General features: G+C 42.4%; 1 protein-coding gene across 1 annotated transcript in view; it reads left to right on the forward strand.

Moving 5' to 3' along the window:
• The window catches only part of ALK (anaplastic lymphoma receptor tyrosine kinase), a gene marked incomplete at its 5' end in the record, with an annotated part of 76129 nt that overhangs the window by 31692 nt on the left and 20978 nt on the right, over positions 1-23459 (forward strand). Inside the window, 7 exons of the mRNA XM_009699457.1 lie at positions 541-684; positions 11709-11871; positions 16309-16459; positions 18935-19066; positions 20005-20149; positions 21017-21199; positions 22686-22784. Coding sequence (XP_009697759.1) covers positions 541-684; positions 11709-11871; positions 16309-16459; positions 18935-19066; positions 20005-20149; positions 21017-21199; positions 22686-22784 — 1017 coding nt within the window. The remainder of the gene's footprint in view (positions 1-540; positions 685-11708; positions 11872-16308; positions 16460-18934; positions 19067-20004; positions 20150-21016; positions 21200-22685; positions 22785-23459) is intronic.

Consider the following 23459-nt stretch of genomic DNA (forward strand, 5'->3'; position numbering starts at 1 on the left):
AACTTCTGTAGCCCCGTTCAGACTGAAAACCTCTAAGCCACTTCTTCATCCAGCAGCAATCAGAATGTTTCATCTGCTTTGTATTATATTAATTTGCATTGGCTGGGGTATGAGTCTTTCCATTTATACGATAATACTGCTTGATTCCTGTGCATAAGTACAATGTACCTCAGGTTCCAGCATTTTAAAGAGATCTTAAAATTAGGCTGTAATTAAAAAAGGTTGCGCATACTTTTACTGGCTAAAAGAGAAACTTTCTAACAGTTGCTAAAGATTGTATTCTGTATTTCTGCTTTGTGTCTTCATTCACTTGCTGTTTTGCCCACCACTCATTCCTGTTCGTTTTTCTTTTGTCACAGTTCCCATAACAGCAATGGAAAGTCAGTCGACCCTTTCCTTTTACCAGTGTTATATGCTGTGACTGCGGGCTCTTCTTGTCAGCAGAGAAGCCTGTGGCCCTTAATTTAGCATCAGTTTTGGATTACATACTGACTCAGCCACCCTTAGTGATAAACCAGTCTGTGACTTCTTGTTTTCTAGTCAGTGGAGAGAAGACACCTCGAGGTACCACTCCAGACTCAAGCAATTTGCTCACCAGTAGAGGTGGCCAGAAGAAGTTTGGATGGGAACAAAAGCTTCTGGGAAATCTCCAGCTCAACACTGCCCCCATTTCTGGTCCAGCAGGTAATTGTCTGGTCTGAGAAGCAATTCCAGACAGCAGAGATTTCCAGCTAGTACAGATTTCAGTTAGATGTGGCTAAATGCAATGTGATTACTTTTTTTTTTTTTAAACCAGAGCCTTTGTTCAGAGCTTTTTCCAAGTCCCTTACGAACAAAACAAAACAAACTCTAGAAAGCAATTACCTTTAGCTGTTAACTGTAACTTGGATTTTGATTGCAAGCTGGTGAAAGAAAGAACCAGAGGGAGCCTCTTCTTGAAGTAAAAAGTGCTTTTAAACTGTAAGACAGGTTTGTTTGGTGTCATGGTTATGTAAAAATAGGCAGGAATCAAAGCAAAGTGTCCAAATTGACAGTCCAGCATGTGGTAACCTGAACACCCATCTCTAGTTAATATACTCTCGGTCTGAAATAACATAGCTTTGCTTTTTCAGTAATATTTTCATTGCCTATTTGAAAGAGTACAGCATTGGACATAGTTTTAAAAACGTGGGTTTTAGTTAGAAATGTCAGTCTTGTATGGTCCATGTTACTTCATTCTCCTCTGTCTCTCAGCTCCTCTTTCCAGCTTAACTGTAGTGACGTGGGCCAAATAGATGCAAAATTTCCCTTCTCCTGCCTCACATCACTGTCTGCCAAATATTTGTTTCTTCCCTCTCCCAGGCTTGCCCACACATTCAGAATATCTGTTTTGGGCTCTACATGTGCATTTCTATTTCAGTCTGCTTCCTTACCTCCTCCTTGCCAGCTTCTCTTCCTGATTTGATTCAGGTGGCCACAGCCTCCAGCCTACCTTGGGGAGCAGGGCGGACCATAGAAAAGAGGGGTGACTACAGGAAAGATGAGCATTTGCTGTAACTGCCACCCTCAGCACTGTGTGCTGCTGTTTCTCCTCACTTAGGGCTAGCTAGTTACCTGCCAATTTGAAATACCACCCCTCTTAAGGCAGAGAACAGGAGTGTGGTTGGTATATGCCTCATTTACTTTGTCAGTAAACCTGGGAATTTGGTGCTCTCCCACTCCTCTGTTTTAGAAAGACTTAACTGAGTCTGTTCCATTCTAGGTTATGTTTCACTTCACTATGTGCAGTGTACTGTTGAAATACATTAGTTAGTGGTGTTAGCTCTGATACCAACAGCAGTCTGGTCAGTGTGGTCAGAAGTTCCACACAGCCTTCAAAGCCTGCCTGAAAAGCTGGATGTATCAGCCCACTCCGTGCTGCTGCAGCAGGGCAGCTGCTGGTGCCTGAACTCCCTTGGGAAGTGAGCTCTGGCAATGGAGGCTGATGATACGGTCTGCGGTGTAGGCCAAGAGCTGCTGTCAAGTGGAGTTTATTGATATTTTACGTACTGAGCATCATACAGCAAGAAAAGTGCAGGAACGCTGACAGGAGTCTCAGGAGAATGAGACAGAGGGAACGAACCCATATGAGAGAATGCTGGGCTGGGCGGACCTGTGCTTTAGCTATAAAGGTTGTGTCAAGCACTGTCACAGATGTTGTGTGTGAGCTTGGGCTGTTCATAAAGGTATGCTTTCCAAAAAGACCCTTACATCCTCTTCAAAGATACTTTGAATTGTTCCCCTCGATACCTGCATCTCCGTTTCCTGCCTGTAAGTTGAGCCACCTTTCACTTTTAAGTGTTTTCAGTATTGCTCTTAGGTCAGTGATCTTGTGGTAGGATCCATACACAGGTGCAGATTATGGACTTCTGGCTGACTTTCTGTAGGAATGTCAGTGCTTAGGTGGTGATGTAGTTCCCTAAGGCAGCTGTACATTTCCTTCCAGGGTACCTACTTGTTTTAGTAACACAAAAACCATCCAGATTCAGATTGCAGACTGGCCTGAAGTTTGAATGCATAGTTAACATAAAGTGGATGTGGGTGTTAGGCTAGAAATCTTGTGGCTGTAGGTTTCTTTGAGAATTTTACTTCCTACTTGTCACTACAGCTGAAATGATGGAACATCTTCTAGCTCTTCTGCTCCCTGTCCTATCTGAGGAATGCAAATTAAGGAAATGCTTAGATAGTAGAGATAATGGGAGTCAGATTGCATGGGAGTAGAAGAGAAGGTCACCAAGGTACTTTGAGCAATTCAAATCATTTTTTAGGACCTTGGGGTGAAAATTCAAGGCAATTCCTGTGGTATCTAAGCCAGCTTGCCTAATTTCTGGGCTTGATCCTCTGTCCTGTTCATGTTGTGTCTGAAATTGTCTCCAGCCCTTGAGGTTTGAAATAACTCCTACAGCAGTTTTGTCCCCTTTGTGCCCTCAGTGTAGACAGGGCAGAAATCAGAGAAGCTAAGCTGCAGCTTCTTGCAGTGGGAAGTCGTTGGATTTCTGAGGGTCTCCACAGCACCGAATCACCTTTTTCCTTTGTGTTGCTGTGTCCGTGCTTTCAGTAAACACTGCAGATGCTTGTTTGGTCCCTGGGCTATGCATTTTACCCAGCTTTAATCTTATTTCTTTCTATATCCTGTAATGCATTTAAGAAACCTCAGGCTGAGTCTGTCAAGGCCTTTACTTTGATGGCCACATATTTACTGTTGCGCGAGTGAACCAATAGCATCAGCTCCACCCTGAAGTCCCAAAGACTGCGTTGACCGATATGAGCTCAGCCAAAAGTAATTACAGCTAATGTGATCCGTGGCTTATGTGATGGATCACACGCTGTAATATTTCCTTCTTAAGAAATCATATTAAAACAAAGAACTGTGTTCCTATAGCTGAGGAGACAACAGGATAATAAAATGCCCTCCCCAAGCTAGCTCAGCCTATACAACAGGAACTACAATCTGAAAGAGAGGTACCGGTTTGTTTACATGACAGTAAATCCAAAGAAGCTCCATTGCTTTCAAGGATATGGGGCTCAATTTGCTTTGTAACAGAGAACGACCTCTTACACACGCCTGCTGGTTTTGCCCGTGCTTGGAAATCCATTTTCAGCAGAAGCAATAGTCATCACCACCAACCTCCCTGCCCTCTCTGTTCTCAGGCCCTGTACCCAGTGAATTACTACTTCAGCCTTGCCATTGCTTATCACGGCTTGGCATGCCTCCAGGACATGTACACTGAAGGTTCAAATCGTGTAACGCAGCCACACTGTGAAAGATCCTAAAGCTTCCAGAAATCTGTTAACCACCATCATTTGTCACACAGGGGGTGATTAATGCACTGTGTAGAATAAGACATCAGATTGCTACAGCTAAGGTGGTGGTGATGCGCTCTCTTTCTTGATGATGGTCAGAACCAACACAGAAAAATTCCTGCAGGTTTCAAGTCACACTGTTACTTGCAGTGCAAGGTGGCCATTAGATAGATGATCACAGAGCAGTGCAAATGCTTTCCTTTTCAATTAATTAATGACATGTTATTTGCTGAAATGCCAGCTTCTTGCTGAAAGGTTGCAGGTGAAGCTTAATTCTAGAAGAAACCTGCAAAAAAGTTGTAAGAAAACCTGGGTATACCAGAAGATCAAATGAACTTTAGTGGAACTAGGATTTTTGATTGAAATGGTTAAGTCTGTACAAAAGGCTGTGCGCTGTTTATTCTGATATAGACCAAGCTTACTTTGGCTTCATTTTTGAATTGATTAGGTATTAGTTTAAGTAAAACTGAAAGCCGCTCAAACCATAGCATCTCTCTACAGAGAGTTTAGCTACCAATTAAAAAGCCAATTTATATCAAACCAATGCAATTTCCTTTTATAGGCAAGGCTAGAATATGGGAAATTCAGGCATATAAAGATACAGTATGCAATAATGAGGAACTCTAGGTAAACAAATTACTATTGTGGAAACCGGAGGAGACAAAATAGGATTGTCAGTAAGCAAAAGGAGATAACGACGCAGAGCAATCAAGCTTTAATTAAAGATTTCTGGTGGTTCTGAATAGGCTGTAAATACCATGAGGATAGTTCTCTCTTGATGTTTCAGCTTCTCATGTGTCCCACTGACAACTTCACTTGTGTCAGGGCACACGGTGCAAAAATGGTGTGTTGTGAAATGTACAAAAAGATTAACCTTTTTTCCCTTCCCATCTTGCATTGTTTTGTCCCATCTGATCAGCATATGCACCAGCCATTGTGCGACCGTGGTTTCTTGCATGGAAACTGTCATCAGATCATTTTCTCATCCAGCCTGGATTACTGTTTTCCTTCAGCTCCAGTCTCTTACACACAACACTTAGTGGTTGCACAGATTTTGTCTTTTGCATCAGGGAAAGTCCTCTTACGAGCACTTACATGGCTGTTTCTCGGAAGAACTCTGAGTCACATTAGTTAATCAGATGAAGGAGCTGAAAGGAACAGCGGAGCGAGTATTAAGTGAAAGGAAATTACATTTGGTTGCTCTTTGTGTGCAATTATACTAACTGAACTGTTGGCATAATGCAATAAAGGTATCTGCAGAATTGTATTTTTGTATTAAGCATCAATTAACACAGTGAATAACAGCTCAGTGCCCTCCCCCCAACAAAAGTAGCATCCTGAACAGTGATAGAAAATGTTCAGAGACAAATGGTGGGATCTCAGATTATGTAGGCATGAATTTCTTTATTGCAGCGTTTACACTTGCTTTCTCTGTAGGATTGAAAATAGCAAAGGTGTGATACTGAAAATCAACATACAACCAGATCCCAACATAGCAAAGTTGAATTGGCATAGCTGCTCTCCAGAGCTAATCTCCAGAGTTAATCATACATTGAAGTAAACTGGACAATTCACACATTTGAGACTTAAATTTTAAAGCTGTGCACTCTTCAAGAATAGCAGTTTAAATTGTGCAGAAATGGCTATAAATGTCAGGAAAGATTTTGAAATAATTTTGCCATCTCTACCCAACTTGGTCTTTGTTATCCAACATGCATTTCTACTATCCTTTGTAATTATGAACAAACAAATTCCAAAAAGTTAGTAGCACGTCTCACTTAACACCCTTTATGGAAGACTCCCGCTGTCTCTTTAAGTGAAACATAAAAGAGAAAATAAATTAGTTTTCTTCATGCTGTTTTTTTAGTTTCTGGTTCCAGAAGGTAGCAAGAAACAAAGTGTTCTCATTGCTGTTCAAAGTCAGCAATGCCCTTGCCCTGTTACACTGACCACAGATAATTTCCTACAAGGATGCCCTGATAGTGTTCCTTTTATATGGACACTTAAGAAAAATCTAAAACATGAATCAAGCTTTGAGTATTTCTTTGAAATGATACTCAGGATCAATCTGGCAGACATTTGTCATCGCTGCATATGCTCTTGTTGTGAACTGAGAAACATGTCTAAGTCTTCCATTGCTGCCCTCGTTTAGAAAATGGAAAGACAGAGGTAGAAATAGTAACTCCATAAATAGTTGAAAAGCCAGTCTCCTCTTAGTCTGGCCCTACCTGTGCGGCTGGTTCTGGTATTGCTGGCAAGACTCACTAATTTCTGTGATAATTTTATATCCCATTAATACCATTATGTAGACACATTTAACAGTTCAGGGACTGTGATTGTGAGCACAACCCAGTTCTGCCATTTACCATCATCTTTCAAACCCCCGCACCATTCATCTCTGGCAAACTTAATCCTGGAAAAGGTAACAATCTCAAATTATTGCTCGCAGGACACTGTTAAACAACAGAATCCAAAGCAAAACTGAAGGGTTTTTCCTTCCTTCCATTTTATGATTCTATGTTTTCGTTGGAAGGGACCTTAAAGCCCACCCAGTTCCAACCCCCCTGCCATGGACAGGGACACCTTCCACCAGACCAGCTTGCTCGAAGCCCCATCCACCCTGGCCTTGAACACTTCCAGGGATGAGGCATCCACAGCTGCTCTGGGCAACCTCTGCCACTAACTCACCACCCTCACTGGGAAGAATTTCTTCCTAATATCTCATCTAAATCTTCCCTCTTCCAGTTTAAAGCCATTGCCCCTTGTCCTGCCACTCCCTGCCCTTGTAAAAAGTCCCTCCCCAGCTTTCTTGTCAGCCCCTTTAGGTACTGGAACGTCACTGAACATCTGTCTTATATATGCTTGTAGTATATTTTGCCTACAGACTTTCAGCACAGACCAACCCTGGAATTACTGGTAATGCATAACTGAGATTGCTCATGCACCAAGTAAAGGGGATATCCCACCACACATACCATGGTGCCCATGGCAGCCAAATGTTAGTGAAGATTAGGATGGGCAGTTTCCAGTATTGTCCAAATATTGTAAGGGAGCCTGTGAATGTTTTTACAAATAGATGAAGGAGGCATTCTCCTTGTTCATGGCATCAAGTTTGCTGACATCTGCCTTAGAGGAAGAAGTAAAATGAACACCAAATACCATGGTGCTTGGTTGGTAATTTTCTCAAATCACAGTAAAGTTTTCGTTTGGAACATGTTGAACCTCAATTCAAACCAGCTTAATTTAACAAATGCCGGTTGATACATTCAGGCCCTTGAGGTATAGCTAAAATGCCTATGTCTGTTTTGTGGTGTGGAGTTTATGTGCTATATGTGCCAGTGAAATTGCTTTCTATGTTAGAAGTACAAATGTGCTTTAGGCTTTGCTCCGCTGTTTTCTCTTCATTGTTGCTGCTTGTTATTTGCAGCAGTGCCTGCAGCAGTGCTGCCTTGGGCTCCAAGTAGTATCAGAGCTTCAAATGAATTAGTCATTTTAAGTCTTGTGGGGTTTTGTTCTTTTTGTTTTCCAAGAGCAGGGCATCACTCCCCTTTGCTGTGGCTGAAATCCAGTGCCTTGATTGCTGTGCATTTTATGTATCTTGCCAAGCTGTGTGAAAACTAGAATTTGTGCTGTGAAAAAGAAGATAGGCATGAGTGACTGTGTGTGTAAATATATCACTAAGTCCAATTTGGAAGGAAAAGTTGGGAAGAAGGAATTTTTAAAAATCTGTTTAATAGAGCCAAAATGGTGTTTCTTGCAAAATGGTTTTGCTGGGACCTTAGCAGTCTGTTGGCAGAGATTGCCAGGGAGCGTGAGGAGGGCAGATGTGCTGGGGAACAGACAGAAGACTAAATGTTTCTTCTGCCACGTTTCTTGAGAAAGTGGGTATTCCGTCAGATGAACTGATGTATAAATTATTCATTGAAATGTAGTACCCCAATTCTGAATCTCAGTGTAATCTTCACTTCTTTCTCCCGCCCTCGCCGCACCTTAAATGGGAATTTCAAGTTTTTAAACCCAGTTGGCATCTTGCAACTGGCAATGACAGAATATATAGGGACCCTACATTGAACTACCTGTTAGTTTTCATCATGGGAATGCTCAGCTGTTTCTGGAAACCAGGCATCTCTAACTTGTGTGAAGTTGGGCAAACTTCCAAAATCTGCCAGTTGTTTGGGAAGATGTAGATGGGAGAGTCCTGCTTTTTTTCCCATTGTGTGAGTGTGAGCTGCCGGCAATGTTAGCCTGCCGCACACTGCAGAAGGAAGGAGAGGTATGCTCTACAGTATGTGACAGACCACAGTTGTGCACCAATGGAAAAAATCTATGGTTCTCACCTAGCTGCTTAAGGATTTTCGATTCAGTGCTGCTGCTTTAGCGTTTGGAAATCAAAATAATGCTTCAAATTGAATTACTGCAAACTGCTGTGGCATGCAGCAACCTGTAGAAATGCACTCTCTGAGCTCATGAGACGTGCTGCAGTCACTTCTAGAATCAGAAGAAAATCAATGCTTTACAGGGAGTGAGTGGTTATTCTTACTTACAAAAAAGAAGTGGTGGGTTATCTAAGATGGGCTGTGCTCTGTTTAGTTATTGGGTTAGTGGTTTAAGATCTTGTGCTACTGTTACATCTGCAGATTGAGGGTTGGCTTTGTGAAACATGTAAAGAGAGCAGAGGGAGGGAAGTGTGAGGTTTTTAGTCTGGATCCAGAATTGCAACTAAGACCCATCTGTCCTAATTATGTTGAAATGAGAGGCGACTTCTTCCCGTGCCATATTCTGTCTCATTTAATTCAGCAACAAAGCTGTTACATCTTGGACTGGCTTTCAGTATCACATATGAAAGTGCATATAAACAGGAGGAGGACTGTTTGTACATCAGTGCAGCAGTGACAAACGAGGAGATCGTGCAACACCTGGCTGTAGGTTTTACTGAAATTCTTGCTGGTTCAAATCAGGTGCAGTCTCCCCATGGACTTCACTTGGGCCAGACTTCCTCCTGCAGTGTTTTGGGCAAAGGTCGCTACCCAGCTCTGCTACTTCTGAAATGTGCCTTCTCCCATTCCTGTCTACCATCTACCTGAACAGAGCAAGTAAATATGTCTGACTGCAGCAGCTGCAGAACCTGGGAGGCTGTACATATCATCTTGTATATACCACTCTATCAATTACAACAGGACCACTTTTGAAATCTAAGATAGTACCTCCTGTGCTCAGTCATCTCCAGGTTCCTTACATCATACTCCCTGGCATAACATACCTGTGGTTTTTCATTCCCTGTACTCTTATGGTCTTAAAAGCCAGATGCTAAGAGCTTTGATGCACATTCACTAATCTTAAATTACCAGCACTGTTTGCTCTTACCCTGATACTGCATCTGCACTGGGGACGAGCCCCCTCTACTCTGTCCAAGAGGCAGAAAATACAAAAGTTGTGCTGGTTGCTTCAGCTCAAAGTCTGAAGGCATAATGTTTGCAGCAGGAGGGTATTTTTCTTCTGTTCCATCTTGGCATTGGGCTTTTAAGGAAACAGAGGGCCATTAAGCAAATACCTAAGGAACAAGATTTATTTAAAGGGAGTAAGTCACAAATATAAAGCTTAACCATAGCAGCAGTATGCACATGCTGTGGTCCATCCTGGGTTTTATCACTTCTAGTTTTCCATTTTGATTCTCTCATGTTTTGGGCTTGTTGTCCTCTTGAAGGTCATCTACTTCTACCTTTGGGAACATGTTTGATGTTTCACTGGGGACATCCAAATGGCTTCTTATTGTTCCAAACGAAGACACTTACCTGCCTGCTTTTACTAAACATATGTTTCAGTGCAGGTGGCTTAGCCCACTGGGATATTGCAATGTTAAATCACAGCGACAGGTGACAGAATGACTGTCTCATCTTCCATTTTGTGTGAGATTTTGCTTTGGTTTGTGGTTGTTTTGGGTTTTGTTTGGGTTTTTTTTTTTCCAAGAGTAAATAAAAGTAACTTCTGGTGCAAGACTGTCGATATCAGAGCTACTGAAGCTTTTTGCTTTAGGAACTTTTAGACCTTACTTTCTTAGGTGCTTTTCCCCTCTTACCTGTTGTTCTTGGGTTTTTTGGGGGTGCATTGGAGGCAGAGGAGGAGAAGAGAATTCTTCCATTTGCTGTCTGCTAATTTTAAGACTTTATACTGCCACCCATTGCAGAAGGATTGGAGGAATAAGTAAAATAGGTAGGTAAGCATCTATATAAAACAAGTAACAGTAGCAAAATCTCTAGAGGACCCTTCCAGGGGTTTTAAGGAGGGGGTGGTGTAGATTTTGCAGTAAGGAGGAGGAGATTATTCTCTCGGCAGTACTTAGATTGGGAAGCTTTCCTGAAGTAGTACTTTTACATTGCTTCTTGGAATAGCCAAGGCTGAATTACAAAGGTTTTTCAGAAATACCAGCTACTTTATTTCTTAAAGACCTACCAAATTATTTGATCCATTTCATGCATTGAACTTTTTTACAAGAAGGAGTTTAGCTCAACTTGAGGATTAGTTTGTCAAAAGGTAATTCAGACCTTGTGCCTGGCCAAACTAATATGTTCATTGTATTTCTGATGGGTGACCCCCTCCAGTAACAGTAATGGTAGAATTGCTGGCCTCTCTTGTTCAGACACATGCAGACCATCTTTTCTAGACCAGATCTGCTTGGATGGTAGTTCCAAATTCCAAGAAAGAGATCAAGCTGATGCTCTATCTGAGCCAGTTAGTACCATTGCTGAAAAAGTCTGCATGTGTTTTATTGCATTAGCGGAAGCTGGGAGGAAAAATGGTGCCCTTTGAGAAAGCCATAAGGAGGGCTGACTGGCCCAACGTCGTCTGTAGAAATAATGTTCTTTAGATGTATTTCAAGTCTTTTGTCTTTAATGGCAGTAGAATTAACTAATGGAGTTTATTAGATTGTGTATATTAGCTTGTTAGTAAGTATAAATGATAAATCACGTAGTGTACCCCAGAAATGCTTAGTCCACTTATTTACCATCTAGATCTTAGTTTCGATTACATATGAAATATTTCCTGATATACTAGCAAATATGTTAGGGTGGGTTTTACAAGAGCATTGTAGTCTTGCAACTGCACTGGCCCTAGTAATGAATCTTTAAGGAAAAGGACGGCATTTTCAGCATCACGTATTCAAAGTAAAAAATCAGATTTTTGAGGTACAAATTAGCAAAGCCTGGTTCTAGAAATTCATTTGTACAGGGCTAGTACTTCCAGTTGGTGAAGATGGCTGTAATAGGGGTGCAGTGATTTACACCTGCAGATCTGGCCTAGAATGTGCAGAGCTGAATGCTTGTTTCACAGGCCTCAGTTAGGTGTTGTGCCTTCTGAAGCTTAACTTGAATCTCTTGTGAGCAAATAATTATTCAACATACAATTAGTTTATTGTTATATTTTAATCACTGAGATGATCTTGTTATTTACAGGTTTTTATCTGATTAACAGCTACTTTCGCATATAAAATAAATTCACTGATCAAATGTCTGTAGAAGCTGAAAGGGCTAAAACGCACCAGCCTTGAGGTTATGAGCATGCACTTTTAACAGCCCAGAGAGCTGAGCCCAAAACTGGGTGTTCTGTGTTGCATGTTGCTCTGCTCTCTGATCTTTGCCTTTTTGGGCCTTAGAAAAAGTAAAGCTATGTTGACAGTTGTGATCGCTTTCAGGAGATGTAGATGAAAAGCTATCAAATACTGAGATACACAATGCTATGAGTCTTTCAAAAAAATTCTGTATTTGTTCTGGCTAAAACCTCAGGGGCCAGGTTCTTCTCTTGGTCCGATGAGAGAGTCAGTAAAGAGCAGAAACAGCTACTTGATCTTTGGATGTTTGGATCATGCTTTGTGTATGTCCTCATTTCAGATCACTGGTTATTCACAACATGTGGTGCCAGTGGACCTTATGGCCCCACACAGAGCCAATGCAACGATGCCTACAGGAACTCCAACCTCAGTGTGATTGTAGGAGCTGAAGGGATTCTCCAAGGCATTCAGATCTGGAGAGTACCAGCAACCAACACATACAGGTAAGGGAACTATCTCCGATTGTCATGATATATCTTTGCGTTTGAAGCTTATCCAAGCTGCAGATACATGCTAGGAATATATGAAGTATTAGATTCAGAGGTTTGGCTGGATCTACTTGCGTTTTACGGCTTCTTGATCCTGTGACTTCCAGCCTTTCTGGTCTCAGATTTGTTGTCTGGAAAATGCAATTTTTTGGTGAAAGAAGAAAAGAAAGAGAAGCAAACATCTGAGGCAGACACATGTTTAGCCTAAATGGTTACAGGTTGGGAGAGCTCTAGAAGTAGCTGAAAATGAAGTGATTTGCCCTCCCCAGGCCAAGTGCCATACATATCTCATCTGCTATCTGTTGAATTCTGGGATCAGAATGAGTTTTTCCCACTCTTCACTGCTATAGGAGGCACAGTCGTCAGCATTTCTTATGGGACAGCTCGCATCAAGCTCTGCTCAGCATCTGGACTTTTTTTAATCCAGGCATGGTAAGTTGAGCCTGTAAGCCTGACTCACCGCTGTAGCATTGATTTTGGAAGCCAGCCACCTAAATGTTAGGCTCTGTGATACTGAGGGTTCTAACGCTTAAATCCCTCTGTGGAGTTATTTTCAAATGCAGATGATCAGATACGGTTCAGTGCTACTTAATCAGATTTTTACCAATCATTTTTTCTTTTGCTTTTGCTGGGGAAAGAAGTACAATCGAAGTTTAGTTCACTGTGTCTGAATGGTAACATCAAGCCATTACATGTGTCAGTTTGTAAGCAGAACTGTCTGTTTGAATCAATGACTGTCTAGTGGTGGGTTTTTATGCAACATTCCCTATTGAAACCAATGATGGTATCACGGATTTCAAAGCAAAACATTCCACTTTGAACAACTTTCAGTTAAAACTTACTGGCACGTTTTTTTTTTCTTTTTATTGAAAAAGAATATTAGCGCTGAGGATAGATGTCAGTCTGTAACAGAAGTCTACTGCAAAACAGTTTTGAGAAACTGGCTAGGCTAGGCTAGGCACAAGTTCTGCCTGAGTGCCTATTACCACAAGGATTGATGGTAATGAAAAAAGCGTTAATGATATTTTACTCAGCTATCAAAAATGAGTTGCCTGAGGTGAATAGAATTTTTCAGGACCGGCATTCAGTAAATACAGTTATAAAGTATAGCCCAAAAGAGAAGAGGCAATAAACTTACAACATTGTCATTTCTTTAATATCACAGCCCAAGAAGAGCCAGAATTCCAGTGCAACTGTAGGCTGATTTTTTACTACACAATAACAAACCACAGGTCCTGCAGGGAGGACCTGTCTATTTAAGTCCTATAAATGACCTAACAGACTTTTAGGTTCTGTATAGATAATAGATGGCTAATGTCATTGGTAACCTATATATAAATGGATGACATTCTCTTCTGCACCTCTTAAGGCTATAGTAGAGAATTCACAGCCTGGGGAAAGGAGGCGGCAATTGCGGGCTTAAATTAACTTGACATCTTCCTGATTCTGGGCTGCTGAAGGGGCAGCAGAGTCCCCCACTATAGCATAGCCCTAGGAAAATGTCAGGTTGCAATGTCAGTTCTAGGGCTTTCCAGAGTCTGAACCCACTGCCTGTGTTTAGCTCTCCCCTGCAGGCCTGCTGCACTGTGGGTCCTGTGAGTTAGCCTGATAGCCATCCCCAATATACCTGACCCAGAGATAAAATCCTCAGGCTGGCTGTTTGCCTCTAAAGAAAGCTGTTGTCTTGCCCTGTCAGTAAGTTTTACACTGTCTAATGTAGAGCAGTGAGTTACATTCCTGATAATTGTGTAAGAGGGATATAGATTGTGTGAACACGGGGCAGATATATGTGTTATTAAAATGCAAAGATGGAAGGCTCAACTTCGCACAAAACTCTTCTAGCACAAGCTAACCACACCTGGAAAACCCCACCATCTGTGAAGGTCTGCGTAGGCCGCCACGCACTGTAGGCAGCTTCATTTGAAGACTGGAGTCCTACATGCTCCAATCCTGATATGGACAAAATCATCTGGTTTGCTCCCATGGGACTACACAGTGTATAACAATAAAGTTAGGCAATATAAAAGTATATTTTTCTTTTCATATTTCCTTCCAAGCATTCAGAAAGTCTTGTCATCCTGTATCTAGGCCTATGATCAAGTATGAGAGAAGTGAGCTCTAATAAATTACATATTACCATCCTTTATCCAAATTCTTTCCAGTTCTAAAGCAAGAATCTTTGGTCCATTTTGGTGAGTGCCCCATTTGTTGTCACTTCCACTGTCCTCCCTTTCCTCTGGTCACTTCTTGTAAGGTAGCACAACAACACATCACAGTGGAATGCAAAAAGGTGTCCTTCTAAGTTGGCCAGGCTAGGCACTGCATTTTCTCATATTCTCAAAACTAGGTCTGGTGTTTCCCATGACCTGTCTACCTAGAGGTGGATTTTTCTCTCCAGCCCTGATTTGCACAGCCAGCGCACTCTGCTCATCCTGATCCCTCCTGAAGACGCAGAGTTTTTTTTCAGTTCCTACAAGTATTGTAGTAAAAGAAAAGGAGACAGTGGAAGGTATTCTGTGTTCTGGTTGTATCTACTCAGGGTGGTCTGAATCTTTCTTCATGACCAGTATGGTTAAATGGATTCCTCCTGTAAAAGAAAGTTGTGCGTAAGGAAAGGAATCCTGCTAAAACTTGAAGTCAAGGTAACCCATCTGTTTAAATAACGACACCCATTTTGAGTAGGGAATGACTGTCACCTGAATCTACTCTTTTTTATTTGTCTGCAGCCTTTGAATGAGGCCAAAATGGGTTCTCCTGAACTCCCTGACAGCATTGGTTGTATACAAAATCTGTTCATACACAGAAAAATATGGCCCCTAATTGTAACCGATTAGCCCTGCCAGCTTGCTGTGCCTGATAGTGCACCTCATTAACCATTACAAAATTCTACAGCAAATCAACTCAGTCTTCAGATTCATGCAGCATCTGCTCAGGGTAGCCCAGTGCTGTGTCCATCGCTTTTTCTGCTGGCTCCAGTACAGCCCTACCAAGGAATGATTGCTTTGGTTATCAGCAGTGGCATGAACATAATCACATCACATTGCGAGGATCTAATGTGCTTTATGAGGCACTTGATGCTCCATAGTTGCTTTGACATCAGAACTGCTCCATGCTGGCTGCCGCAGAGCAGTATCACAAGGTGAGTTCCTCATGCTAATCGTTCAGGCAAGTTGCTGGCTGAAAGAGAACTGGCTGCCCAGCCTGTTCAGGGTGCTCACGCGTGATGGGCACTGCTGGTTCATTCTGCTGTAGCCTGTTTGCCTGCAGGACAGTGCTGGGCCAAAGACCAAGCAGGTGCTAGAGAAAGGAGGAGTTCAAGTGGAGCAACCATACTGTAGCTGATAGGAAGCCGAGAGGAAGTTTTGTATTCTCAGTCCTGCAGTCACTTTTTACATGCTCCAGGTTGAATTTAGCTCTCATGGAAGTAGCTGCAAAGCTACTAATGCCACTGGAGAATCATCTGCTTATTTCAGATTTAAATTGAGCTTGCTGTACCGCCACTCACTTGCTCAGAAAGTTGAGTAGCTGTCTTTTGTTGCAGCAGAGATGTGTGTTTTATCGTAATTATTTTATAAAGTGCTTTGAAATCCTTTGATAAAAGCTGCTTCAAGTATGTGAACTGTTTATGTACTTAGAAAGGGAGAGGGAGGAGCTGAGCAATACAGTGGTACAGCCCAACCTTTGGGTACATCAACAGCAGTAAGGACCTCTGAATCTTGACTGCATGAAATAAAAGTCCCAGAGCCTTAATTGAGACTGCAGCAGCCTGTGTGTGCAACCTAGCTGCTCCTGGTTGGAGAGATGTTCATGGTGACTGAGTTGAGCCAGGCTTTTGCCTTCCTTCTTTACTGCAGGTAGTGTCATGTCCATCTACTCTTCTATATTCTTCTGGTCCTGGGAATAGGAGAGCTCTTCCCCATCTGGTCCATACTACCAGGACCGGTTATGCTGTCTGCTTTGTCAAATCTCCCCGTGTCACTCTCACGCTTAATGTTCTCTTTAGCCATATGTGCTGTACTTACCAGTTGTCCTGCTTCTGTTCTTTCTCTTGCTTGCTTCAAACCTCTCAAGAATATGCCTTCTGGGAAATAAGATGTGTTTCATATCTTAAAGTTTGAAACTAAGGGACTTCTCTGTCCTCAGTGAGTGCCCAAGAATCAATGTGAAAGAAGCTGTTTTGTAGCTACCCAAGTTCATAGGTCCATGTAGAGCAGAGAACCTCAGTCTTAAAGCTTTGGGTTTAGATTGATTTAGTGTCAGGTCTTCAGGGCAAGACGCTGTGACACTGTGTATAGTTCAGGTGTGCAAAACAGAGCCCAGAAGTGGTTTGTACTGCCTTCCACCTGCCTGGTATGACTCGAGTGCCAAACTCTTGTTTTCTTTTTCCTGCAGCATCTCAGGCTATGGAGCTGCTGGTGGGAAAGGAGGGAAGAACACCATGGTGCGATCCCATGGCGTGTCTGTGTTGGGAATTTTTGACCTTCAGAAAGATGACACTTTGTATATCTTGGTGGGACAGCAAGGAGAAGATGCCTGTCCTAGTGTAAGTGATTGCCCTTTCTGTTTTGCCTTAATCCCTTCTACAAATCCGTGGAATTTTGTCTGTTTACAGAGAAAACCGTTGTCCTTGAGGGGTTTGGGATGTGGTGCAAGGGCTAGCTACAGTTTTACTGGGAGGGCATGGGTGTGAAAAGATGAAGTACCGTGTCACTGTGTTCACTTGCTCTTCAACATTCAGGCCCCACTAATAATACACTACAGGTTCCTGACTGATCTGCATAGCTCAGAGCATTGGTGTGGGTTTTCGGAGAGAAAAAAAGAACCCTACCTTCCTTTCCTCTGGAGATCAGTCTTCAGGGTTGACTTCCCAGGGCTTTGTCTTTGCTGTTGAGCCCAACCCTGCCGTTATCGTAGTACTCTGCAACTCCGGAGACACCATGTCACAGGGCCTCTTTGGTTATTCTGTCTATGGGAATGGGAGAGACAAGTTAAGCCCTGCTGGTTCAGTCCTGATTTTTGTGTTACCAGCCAATCCTTGCTGCAAATGCCTTGACAGAAAGGTGCAACTTCCACTATTTGCAGGTACAATAATCTATTAATCATTTTGTATTGTTTGGAGGATGAGGAAATAGGAGATTCTCATGGAGGAACCTAAGCATTATCTGATGAAATTTCACCTACTGCTTTGAGCTGGACATTTAAATACTTTGTGTTTCTCAGCTGTTAATGGCTGGCATCCAAGAGATGAAAGATTAGCAGACTGTTAGAGCAGAGAAAGGTTGAAGGATGTAGACAAGAAAGAGAGGTTCTCAAGGCTGGCTGCTGAAGTAAATAATGTTAAAACTGAGAATATACATATCTACATACAAACTATTAATATGAAGCCTCTTTGAAATGAGAAATGCCCTAACTGAAACTTCCATCTAACATCTATAACTAGGACATTCCAGCTGAGTGTAATATATGGACTCATTAAATTGCAGGCCACTGTAATCTTAGTCAGAATTTATTGAGTGCTAATGTAATTCTTTCATTGAGGCAAAGAGATTGCATTGACTTGTAGAAGGGACTTTTACTAGATTGGATTGTAATCAGTTATGTCTTTGCCATGAAGGATTTTTTTTTTAAATTCAGTTGTAATCTAGTGGTTCCTTTGGGTCATTGACTTTGTCATTTTATTAATCATCCTCACCCAACTCCAAATCAATTAAGGAGAGGGAAGACTAGGGAAAGGAGGATTGTTTAGTTCCACAGACAAGTCTGCATACACAGAGTGGATGCCATTCATTGTCTGGCACAACCTCGGACACATTTTATGGTCAACAGAATAATCTGTAACATAAGGATGCTTTTGTCAGGTTCCTTTTCCAAAAGAAAACACATACATGAAAGAAGGAAGCAGAAGGTCAATCCTACTATAACAACTGTTGGTGCATTTTTCCCTTAAAGTGTTGTTGACTTAGTGAGTTCAGTGTGCATAACAAAATAGTGTTACTGAGATGAAATGTATAAAGTAAATAAGCTAGAAGCAAAGCTTGCAACTCACAGATATTCACAGCAGAGTCGTCCTTGTCATGCACTTTAGTGGTCCAATTTAAAACCAAAGCAACAGTTACCCCTCTAAGGTCATAGTCCAGAACTACTTAGAAATGATGGTTTAATGTGTTTGAAATCAGTGAATTCAGTGATTTGCCTCATACAGAAGGTTCATTACATTCGGTGCTAATTGGTGGAGGGGAAAAAATGCTAAGTGGGAAATACGGAGACTCTTTAGTGAGGTATTTTCTTTAACATCAGGTCAACATTGCAGTCAAAGGTGGGACTGCAGCTGTTTTGGTAGGCTTTGAACTAGCTAGCAGTGGTAATTACAGTAAAACTGCTGCTACAGCATAAGCTTCAGATCAACATCAGAACTTCCTTGGAAGTCTAGATAAATATTAGGTGGCTCGTCTATGCCAAGCTCATTGCAACTCTCCGTGCTATGGCTGCCTAGGTTAAAGCTCGCTCTGGTACGTCTACGTGAGCCACCAATACACCTTAGCTCTGGACAGGTGCACCTTGGCTGCCTGGCCGCTCCCAATGGGGCATGGGAAGAGGAGTAAAGAAACTTGGGTTCTCTCTATGTCTCTGCCATTTGGCTGTTGTGTGACATGGGACAAGTCACATCATCGCCGAGTTACTCCCTTCCCCCATTTGTGAAACAGAAATAGTTAATGGTGGGAAGTAAATTCTGCTACATCTTGTATGTTAAAAGTTTATGGAGCTGTTTTACGTGGTAATAGGTATCAGCACTGAGCTTGCTTCAAAATAATTCAAATCAAATGGCAACAAATTCTTCTGAGGAAGGTTGAAGTAAAAAGCGACATTCTTTTAGCAGAACATTCACTTGCTTCTGCTTCTATAGTTTCACTGGAGAACAATTTATTGGTTTGGGAGGGTGAAGGGTCCATAAGGCCTGTATGTGTCCAAGGACATGGAGATTTCTTGCCAGAATTCAGACCTGGTCTTCTGTTTGCAGACTAATGATGTTATACAGAAAGTCTGCATAGGAGAGAACAATGTGATTGAAGAAGAGATACGTGTGAACCGAAGTGTCAATGAGTGGGCAGGAGGAGGTGGCGGCGGGGGAGGTGCAACTTACATATTTAAGGTATGGAAACGTAGTCCCTACGCACCTTCAGCATGAACACATCCTGCCACTTGCCTCTAGTATCGCAGCCTGAAATATCTGAGAAGCCTTTATACACCTCTGGGGAAGGGTCCACAAAGTGAGCTCTGGGTATCCTTCATTTCCAGTTGATACGCATAGTGAGCTGAGTGTTGGCCCTTCACATTTGTTAGAACTGCTATGCAGTATGGCCACACGTGCTTTGGTGGCTTGGAGTTTTATTTGCAAACTTAATAGTTTGAATTGGATTTCTTTAATACAAGCTGAGATGCTAAAGCAGAATTCTACAGCAAAGGGCAAATTCTACAGGGCTTTATTCAAATCTGTCATTGTAAAACATTAGACTTCAGGTACATTTGGCCTATACAGTGCAATGACAAGAGAAGCTGAGGATAGCTTCTATGTTTTTTGTTGGCAACCCTATAGCTAGGGACCACTGATCTTTTCTGTCATGTACTAGCTGAGACAGTACTCATTCCAAACACCGGTTTCAGGTGTTGACAATATGTTTAGATCACCCAGCTTCTACATAATTCTGCATAAGTCTGTATGCTCAGACAGTTTCCAGTGTAGCAGTCCTTTACCAGTGGAGACACTATATAGAGCAGTGCTCTTTAGCTGTTCCATTTGATGACAGTCATCACAGGGTAACATTACAAGCTTTCTAAGAGCCATCAGAACTATAGGTACAATTCATAGAGCTGCTGATGCCACTGTTCTCTGTTGCAGTACTTCATAGGACTAGTGCTATTAATTAATCTTTTCGATGTGGGTGCGTAAATAATGCAATAGTAATTTCTAAGTGCTGAGCAGTCTTAGATGCCTGCTTAGTGCAACACACAGTAACTAGCGTGTGGTTGAATTTCTGCTGGTGTGTCTGACTATGTTTGAGCACTGTCTTTATTTCTGAATTTGTTTAGATGGAGAATGGAGAACCAGTCCCTTTGATAATTGCAGCAGGAGGTGGTGGCAGGGCCTACAGGGCCAAAACAGACACGTTTCATCCAGAAAGGCTAGAAAATGATTCCTCTGTGCCAGGGTTGAATGGAAATTCAGGAGCTGCAGGTAAGGAGAATTTATTCTTTTTAAGAAAACCTCTGTGAATATGTGGTACTCCTAGATTCCTCCTCACAAGGAGGTGAGGCAAAACTCAGGAAAACACAGTTCAGGGGAGAACATGGAAGTATAACAGATGTGTATAGGATGTACCCACAGTGCAGGATACTTGGCCTAAATGAGGGTATCAGAGATGGTATAGCCATAGCAATGGCAACGTTCTCCCAAAATAACATAGTACCTCTCATAAGCAAAGTTGTTCGATTTTTGATGTGGGAGTTTGCAGTGCTGATGTGGCCATCCTGCTCCCTGCACTGTTTCGTGCTGTGTAGACATACTCACAGTTTCCCTGGCTTATGCAGAAAGAGCATAATTGCACCCTGGCTAGAAGTCTCTGTGAAGAGACCTTGGACTGAACAACCAGCAGAGCTGAAAGTGAGTCACTGGTGAGTATGTTGCATTTAGAGCGGGGCTGGGACATGTTTTCACATCCCTTTCACTGAATTCCTTTTGTTCCACTTCAAAACTGACATAGGGTTTTTTCAAAAGTATTTTTTGCAAAGAGAAGAGGAAGGCTTTGTAAGCCAGAAACAAGTGGTTGGGGAGTAGGCAGGGATATCTTTTTACATTTTCGGTAGAAAATACTTGTCCTTGTATGGTAGGTGAAAAGAAGTACAGACGATTAACGTGGTCAAAAGCCCTACAGAAAGGTCAGCGTAGCACTGTGTAGCGGGTACATCCCCTCTTCTAACCAAGGCATGAGATACTTCCTTTCAGCTGAGGTGTTTTGAAGGAGTGCTTGTTCTGCAAGTCCCTGCAGTGGTTTTTACACAAAAATAACCCCTACCTGTGCCTTTTCTCTTCTCTTAACTGCAGGTGGTGGAGGTGGCTGGAATGATAACACTTCCTTCCTGTGGTCAGGAAAATCCTTGCTGGAAGGTGCTACTGGAGGAAGATCCTGCCCCCAGGCCATGAAGAAGTGGGGGTGGGAGACAAGAGGGGGTTTCGGAGGGGGTGGAGGGGGGTGCTCCTCAGGTGGAGGAGGCGGAGGATATATAGGTAAAGTGGCTTCGTGTTCAAGGTGTCCCTTCCCCTCCCTTAGTTCTAATGATCAGCAAAATGCTGATAGATAATTCTCCTGTAGCTAGCATATTTGACTGTTATGTACTAGTATGTCTATGTGTTGCCTTTTTAGCACTCGATGAACGTATGGCATTTAGTCTTTGAGCAAATAGCCAGATGTCAGTCCTTCAGCTGTAATCCTGGCTTTGCACTCTGCAAAATGTGCCATCAAGATCCTGGTGTGATTCTTGACCCTTCCATTTTGGGGTTATAGTGCTGAAGAAGGAGGAGCCACAGGCTATGTGCTCCCATTGCCAGCACCTGTGTGTTGAGGACTTTGGTCCTGGAGGCTGGCAGCCAGGCTTTATGCCAGGGGAAAGACGCAGTTTCTTCTATCCTGCCCTGCTGTGGGTGGGCCTTGATCCTGCGCAGGTGGTCTCTGGGGGCAGAGGCTCAGGCTGCCAGCCAGGACCCCTCTTAATAACAACAGTGGTGTTGACTTCAGTCAACAAGGAGCTAATTTCATGTGCTGCAGGTCTCAGGGCAGCTGTCAGATGGCATTATGTTGATTATAACTGGTGTGGGCCAGATTCAAGATCTCTACTAACCCATAATCTCCTGGGCCACATAGTTTTTGCAGCCATCTGCACTGTGGTGGACTTTTTAACCCCTGGTTCTCCACAGCTTAAATCAAGTGTATGATAGACTAGAAATCCTGAGAGGGAAGTAGTAAGTTTAAATGATTAAGTGCATGTGTTGTACCAATGTTACTGTGTAATGCTTCTTTTTCTAACAGAATGCCTCATGTGATATAATTTTAATTTCACTGAAGAGGGTTAAAGAGGAAAAGCTATTTTTGGGTGGGGGAATCTTTGCATGCTTGTGGTACAAAATACATGGCCTGTACTGTGCTTCTAATACGTTCTATATATTGCCTGTACTTTGCTCTCGATACGCTCTGTATGCCCAAGCGCAGATGAGCAACTCATAAATTCCTTCAGTCCCCATTCCTGGTGGACCACCCTGCTTTCAGGGTGCAAAGGAGAGGAAGGATATCAGAGTATTCATTCTCTCTGCTGACACAGTACATACCTTGATCAGCAAGGGTACTGAACTTAGCCCTCAAGTACTGGTGTTTTCCAGTCTCTTGGCTACATTGATTTCAAGAAGGGCTCCTATGTTTCACAGCATCCAAATGGTTAAAGATTGTTTGTGCCTTAGTTTGCAACAGTCTGCCTAAAACAGAGCTAAGAAGTTCATTGTCACAAGCTACTGCTATTAAATTGAAGTTCTAGAGATAAAAGACCAGTGGTTCATGCCACAACTCACTAAGTGTTCCCTATATGTTAAATACTTTGATTTATGCTCTTTTCTCATTTGGATGCCTCCCTAAATATGCTGAAGTCATGCATGTTGCAATGCTTATCTGTATTTTAGTGCGAATGAGCCTCAGTCTGTTAAGGTAACTTCTGGTTTGACGTAGGTGGCAATGCTGCAGTGGACAATGACCCAGAGATGGATGGGGAGGATGGTGTGTCCTTTATTAATCCAATTGGTACTTTATACACTCCAGCACTTAAAGGTATTCATATTGGTCAAAGTCTTCTAGTGGGTTTATTTCATCTTAAGAATAGTTTGCATCTGTAGGAGGCTTTACAACCCTTTGGGTACAGCTTAGTGTCATCATGAACATGAGGAGGCAGAAAGATAGCATAACCAAAGTCCAGAGGAGAATAAACAGAAGTAGCGGGGAGAAAGCAGGTGGAGAGAACATCAAGGCTGTTAGAAAACACTTCCCAACAATATAGTCTAGCAGCCTATAGAATAATTTTAGCTGAGGAAAGTGGTTACAGAACCTCATAGTTCAGATAATTTAGGAAAGAAACAGACAAAGCACCTGACTGTTCACTAACAAACATGTTCCTTGGAGCATCCCTCAGCAAAGTATCCGGGTTGGACCAGGGAGGTTCTAGAGAAAACAGTGCAGTGCTGCCCAGGAGTGCATGGGAGTCATAAATACTGCCATTCCAGCCTGTGTTTGCCCAGAAGTCAGGGTCTTGGAACATGTTTGCGATGTGTTCCAAAAACATAAAAATCTCTGTTTGCTCTAGAAAAATGTTTGCTTTAGAACAGGCAGAAGTATTTTCAAATACAGATGCACTCTGACCTGATAGATTCAGCCAGAAAGTTTTGAAAACATTGCAGTGTTTCATCTCAGAAGGAGTAAAGGCCAGGAAAGAAAAGCACAAGCCCCCTG

Source organism: Cariama cristata, unplaced genomic scaffold (assembly GCF_000690535.1).
Source record: "Cariama cristata isolate BGI_N322 unplaced genomic scaffold, ASM69053v1 scaffold4514, whole genome shotgun sequence".
Classification (NCBI taxonomy): Eukaryota; Metazoa; Chordata; class Aves; order Cariamiformes; family Cariamidae; genus Cariama; species Cariama cristata.